Genomic DNA, 2,902 nt, shown 5'->3' on the forward strand with positions numbered 1-2,902 from the left:
TCATCGTGTGGTCACCTTCTCCTCCCCCACCACTCCTATCCCCCCACCACCAGACTCCTCTTCTACTTACATGCCGTCTTGTTTAGTTACACAGTCTACGTATAGTCAGGGTGAACACAATGGAGTCTTCAACATGTCTTCTCTCTGGCAGGTCATGCACGGCTCTTTGGGCTACTGATTCAATATAGACGTTCAATATGCAGGCTATACGTAGTTGCTTAAACAGCATTGATGATCAGTGATTGATTCGTTGAACCATTTGAAGCGTTATCGTATGGCAGAGTAGAGTTTAACAGATTGGAACAGACTGGGATTGGGACATGAATCATTGGGCAAGTTTTCATTAGATGCACTCCGTCGTATATCGAAGAGCAGCTTTTCAATAGCTGCAATTCTGGGTCACCCACAGTGGGTGCCGATGAAGGAAAACAGCTGATGGTTGGAAAAGGCAAACCAGGTATTAAATGTTACAAGTGGTGAACCGTATTCTTTCATCCAATTCTCAACCTGAGCTCTCCGTGGAGAGCTCATATCATGCTCATTCATCTCATATCTGATCCGGGCCTCTAATGGAAGCGATTTACAGACGCCGCAGATGATCGTCGTCATAGTTATGATGGTGGCGATAAACGGCGTGGTGAAAAGGAGTCCCAATGCAAGCCTCACATTGTCTCGTCGTCAACAGTTAGTTTGCTGAGCAACTGAATATTATCATATAACTCTAGTGGATATTCAGAGTTAGAATCCACTATAATTATGTGATACTATTCAGTATGATGTCGTCAGTATGCAAATACGAAGCCATATAGAGCACGCACAGCACGACCTGAACGAAGTAGAACGTTGGCGTGATTAATCAGCGGGGAACAGGAAGGAGCGTAGCAGTATTACTGACAGCATCATAGTATGATGATCATACTGTCTATCCGAGAAAACCTATACTTCATGCCCTGTAGGGGACATCGCATACAGATCGTTCGAAACACCAGAAAAGAGCACTACTATGATGATCATCATTTGATGAACCTTCTTTTTCCTCTAGTGGGGATCTATCAGTGAAAGCCTTTACCTAGCCCAACGGTTGGACCCCAACCTGGCTGAGGAAGAAGGGATTGAACTCTAATCATTAGAGTCTAATCATTAGACCAATGTTGAGGAATTTCTGAGATCCGCGTACTCGACACAGCGGTGCACCTTTCCCTCTGCTGGCGGTGCGACGCAACAGCGAGTGCTATCATCTAAGATTGTCTGACTTACATGAGTAGCTCACGGCCGGACAAAGACGATCGCGTCACGAAGAATACCTGCAATTGCACGAAATATCTATCCGACGGTTTTTTCCGGTTATATAGTGACGCAGAGTTGGATCATAGAACTCTATTGGGATGAGGTTCAATAGACCTCTCCTGAGTGCCAAGAGCGTTCCCAAGGTCGAGTTTCACATGTGATATTTAATCCTGGGTGAACTTTTGAACCCGCCGCATAATACAAGACTCGTTGGTGAAGCGAATGCTACATACCATCGTTTCGCCGGTCGGGGCTCTGTTGGGGGGCTGCTGAACGTTGCACTTGTAACTCGTATGATCTACTTTGTCAAACGTGTATAATTCTGTTTCCGCTGAAAATGAACTGCTGAAGAGTTTACCTCTTTCTCTCTCGAACTCGTTGTTTGGCATGCCTAGGTGTAATTTGCTTTTCCAATAAAAACTTTTCCCGTTGTAGCGGACAGTTCGTGTAGTGGTCTTGTGCTATGACATCTGGCAGCGGAGCCCTCAGGCATGTGGTTGCCCGACGGACTCATAAGGAGAGGCATCAATTGGCGTCTCGGCAGAAGCTGGGACTACTAGAAAAGCACAAGGACTATAGCAAACGAGCTAAGGATTATCATAAGAAGGAAGACCAACTAAGTAGGAGATCCTTTACGAATTGAAAAGAGAGTGGGAGAATTAAATGCAGATAATCTGAGACAGAAAGCGGCCCTTCGCAACAAGGATGAGTTCTACTACCGCATGACCAGCTCTAAACAGAAGAAAGGTAGTAATAACAGGGAGAACTTTCGTGGATGTTGATCGGCTCTTAACAGTCACCATTGCTGCTTCCTCAATTGAGTTTAGAAATTTTCTCGCTTACACACGAATCCAGGTGAAAAATTTTGAGAAAGCAATGAGAATTTCCTCAAAATATCATTACTGTCACCAACAAATGTAGTTGATGATGTGCATATTTTCCCACACTGTTTCAGCAACTAGGCACAATCTGATTTTAATCAACATTCAATCCGTAGGGGGGGGGCGATTGGACATTCGTATATTATCCCCATTTTTGGTGTAAATATTATCCTGGATTGCAATTTTGTATTATGATATTATCATATAATGTTTCAGCTTCGCCCGCTTCACGTGAAGTGGTGTAATCCACCGTTAAAAAAGTCGATATTTTAGTAGTGGCAGTAGTCGTGAAATATATTTTTCACTAGTGATTTTCGTATCACGTATTACGTTTTATATTTTCATTGATTATATGGTACTTGTAGGCGATGTGATTCATTCGGGGGCGAAGCTGGACCGGGATCAGCTGAAGTTGGTGGACACCCAGGATCTACGTTATGTCTCTAACAGAAGAGTCATTGATGAGAAGAAGATTGAAAAAATGAAAAAAAATCTGCATTTGTAGTATCGTCAGCTTTATGGGTAACTCTGTGAGAGCCTGTATTACACTAGGTTGGACGACTACTCGGGTCGCCATACGATCTTTGTGGATTCGGAGGATGAGAGCAGCCAAGCTGCTGCGAATGGCAAGGTAGTGTGGTGACACTGGATCGTGTGGTGTAAACCTGCTCGTGTCACCAGCGTCGTCTGAATGTTGACTGATCTTTTGCTGATATAATTACTATGATGCCCGA

At 44.0% G+C, this 2,902-nt stretch overlaps 1 protein-coding gene across 1 annotated transcript in view; it reads left to right on the top strand.

Moving 5' to 3' along the window:
• Positions 1–1,750: 1,750 nt before the first annotated feature.
• Positions 1,751–2,902, top strand: part of Pmar_PMAR024412 (U3 small nucleolar RNA-associated protein, putative) — a gene marked incomplete at both ends in the record, with an annotated part of 1,500 nt that continues 348 nt past the window's right edge. The window contains 4 exons of the mRNA XM_002782684.1: positions 1,751–1,907; positions 1,957–2,034; positions 2,534–2,669; positions 2,721–2,799. Coding sequence (XP_002782730.1) covers positions 1,751–1,907; positions 1,957–2,034; positions 2,534–2,669; positions 2,721–2,799 — 450 coding nt within the window. The remainder of the gene's footprint in view (positions 1,908–1,956; positions 2,035–2,533; positions 2,670–2,720; positions 2,800–2,902) is intronic.

The sequence above is a fragment of the Perkinsus marinus genome (genome assembly GCF_000006405.1).
Source record: "Perkinsus marinus ATCC 50983 genomic scaffold scf_1104296938708, whole genome shotgun sequence".
In the NCBI taxonomy this organism is placed as follows: Eukaryota; Perkinsozoa; order Perkinsida; family Perkinsidae; genus Perkinsus; species Perkinsus marinus.